This window comes from Suricata suricatta, chromosome 7 (genome assembly GCF_006229205.1).
Source record: "Suricata suricatta isolate VVHF042 chromosome 7, meerkat_22Aug2017_6uvM2_HiC, whole genome shotgun sequence".
Lineage (NCBI taxonomy): Eukaryota > Metazoa > Chordata > Mammalia > Carnivora > Herpestidae > Suricata > Suricata suricatta.
This window is the reverse complement of record NC_043706.1, coordinates 2,818,598-2,821,580: the sequence shown is the minus strand read 5'-3', so window position 1 is coordinate 2,821,580 and position 2,983 is coordinate 2,818,598. Positions and strand designations below refer to the sequence as shown.

Genomic DNA, 2,983 nt, shown 5'->3' with positions numbered 1-2,983 from the left:
TCAGGTCTAAAATGTAGCTACAGTTGACAAAGTAGAATAGGACACTTCAGAAGTGGAAAGTGTAGACGCAGGATAATAGAAGACACAGGAAAGCTGTGGAAGGAATAGCATTGTGCATTTTAGGATTGTGTCGATGTGGGAATCGTGTGAATAATTTAAGCCAGGGCTATTAACCTTCTACTACAGTTAAGAGGAGGAGGCTACGGATGGTATTATGGACTTCTGTTAAATGTCCTAAAGGAGCATGGGTTGTGTGTGTGAGGACGTATTTGTGTTGACTGCGTGTGGATGTGTTGAGGTTGAGTGTGGGTTGAGTGTGGTGATGTATTGGGTGTGGACTGAATGTGTGTGAAGGTATTTGCTTGAGTATAAAATTGTTTTGATGACTAAGCACGTTTTCTAGTCTCAGAGGAGTCTAATCTTCCCCCGATATACAATCCATGAGTCTCACGTTGACGACGTTAAGTATATCAAGGTTACATGATTTTAGGGGATCATAACAGACCAATTATTGGGACTTCTACAGTGAATATATTTAGACAGTAGAAAATAAATGCAATTAAAAATTTCTTTTAATGTTTTTTCATTTATTTTTAAGAGACAGAGAGGGACAGCATGCGCAGGGCAGGGTCAGAGAGAGAGAGAGATACAGATCTGAAGCAGGCCCCAGGCTATGAGCTAGCTGTCAGCACAGAGCCCGACATGGGGCTCAAACCCACGAACCATGAGATCATGACCTGAGCCGAAGCCAGATGCTTAACCGACTGAGCCACCCAAGCGCCCCAGTAAATGCAATTTTCTATCTATGACATTTTATTTGAGGGAGAGCCCCATAATAGTTCTCAGAGTGAGAATAAAGCAATTTGGGGACAATTCAATTATTAAAATACATAAACCTCAAGTATGAAAGAAAGCTTACCATTTGAGGGGCTCCTGGGTGGCTCAGTCCGTTAAGTATCTGACTCTGGATCTCATCTCAGGTCTTTCTCAGGGTCATGAGTGCCAGCCCCACATGAAAAAAATCTAGGAAAGTCTATCTATCATTTCTGCATTCCTATTTCTTGATCAAGAAGACGCACACAATCAACCTCTTAAATGCTCCCTTTACATCTTTGTTTCTAAGTGTGTAAATAAGGGGGTTGAGCGTGGGTGTGATGATCCCATAGAAGGGGGACACCATCTTGCCCCGGTCCTTGGAGGCCGGGGATGGCGGTTGCACGTACATGGAGATAGCAGTGCCATAAAACAGAGACACCACAATTAGATGGGAGCCACATGTGCCAAATGCCTTCCGCTGGCCTTCTGCTGACTGGATTCTCACCACCACTCGGGAAATAAAAGCATACGATATCAGGATGAGCGTCAAAGGTAACAAAAGGAACAGCACACTGATAAAGAATAGTTCAGCCTCATTTGCTGCTGTGTCCACACAGGACAGTTTGAGCAGAGCAGGGACCTCACAGAAGAAGTGATCCACTTCTTTATGGGCACACAGTGGCAGCTGGAGGGTCCAGGTGGACTGCAAGGCGGAGTTGCCAAAGCCACTGACCCAGGATGCGGCCGCCAGCTGGAGGCACAGCCTCTGGTGCATGATGACTGAGGAACGGAGAGGCCGGCAAATAGCCATGAACCTATCAAAGGACATGACGGCCAGGAGAAGACATTCAGTGCAGCCCAAAGCCAGGAAAATGAAGAGCTGGGCCACACAGCCGCCATATCTAATGACCTTCCTGGCGCTGCGTATGTTGACCAGCATTTGTGGAACAGTACTTGTGGTGTAGCAGAGGTCCAGGGGTGACAGCTTGGTAAGAAAAAAGTACATGGGGGTATGGAGTTTGGGTTCCAGACGAGACACGAGAATTATGGCCAGATTGCCAAAGATAGTCAAGATATAGGAAATGAGGAAGACCACAAAGAGGGGGAGCTCCAGCCATGGTCGGTCTGAGAAACCTAAGAGGATGAACTCCCCGGGGGTGCTCGCGTTGACCCCGTTCATGATCGGCCGTTCAGCTCTTGGGTCCCTGTGATGTAGAAAGTCACTGTGTTAATAATTATGGATTTTTTGCTGTCAGTTGGTCATATAAACACTTTGTGAATAATTTACCTGAGTTGCTGACTGATAGTATCAAGAATGTGAAAAAAGTATTTATAAAAATATATTTCCCTTCCCAAGTATTTCAAGAGTGTTTCTATATTTGTAACAGCCTATTAGCAGAAGGAATGTAAAGATATTGTGTAGCATTTCATCAGTTTCCATGTTTATGGAATTTATCTTTCGAACTTTTGTTATGTTGCAAGTTCACGATTCTTGAGTTCGTTCTGACTAGGTACCTACTATTAGGTAGAAGTTGGTATAGTGCCTGCCATTGGAATTTATTCTAACTTCTCCTTAATGCCAGTGAGATTCTTAAAGTAGTCAAAATTGCTTAAATCTCATCCCTTGTACCATGAAAAAAAAATGTAGACCATACCTAGCAAGTGATCATACTCAATTCAAGGAATTCTATCCTATTACGTTAAGAAGGTCGGAATTCCTATTGGAAATTTGAGGAAAAATGAGGAACTTGAACTCCAGCAGGTCTGGTGGGGTCCTACCTTGTCCAATTACTCACATCACCCTGGAAATGTTTCTGATCCTCTGGTTTTCAGTCTCTTCATTTCTACATTTAAAATCATAATGCTTTTCTAGGTTGTCTTGATATGAATCATAGCTGCACACCACTGTCTAAACACCAGCCCCCAGAAACAGAGCAGTGAGGATAAAAGGAGCTTACTGATTCAAAATCTGCGAGGTGCTCCAAGAGGCATTCTGCATGATTTGTAGAACTCGAAATTTCCTAAGGTTGCCAATGAGAAATGGCTCTGTCCATTGACATGACCACTTCCCATTTCCTCCTTAACTCCCTAACCGTCAACCTGAAAACCAGGGGGCATAGACCATCTGCTGGGAAGTATTTTGTGATTTTGAGTGTCACTTGCCTGG

At 43.9% G+C, this 2,983-nt stretch overlaps 1 protein-coding gene across 1 annotated transcript; it reads right to left on the bottom strand.

The window, feature by feature from the left end:
* Positions 1 to 1,054: 1,054 nt before the first annotated feature.
* Positions 1,055 to 1,996, bottom strand: LOC115296836 (olfactory receptor 2B2-like). The gene has a single exon (XM_029945315.1). It carries the CDS (start codon positions 1,994 to 1,996, stop codon positions 1,055 to 1,057), a length of 942 nt encoding a protein of 313 aa, XP_029801175.1.
* Positions 1,997 to 2,983: the final 987 nt, after the last annotated feature.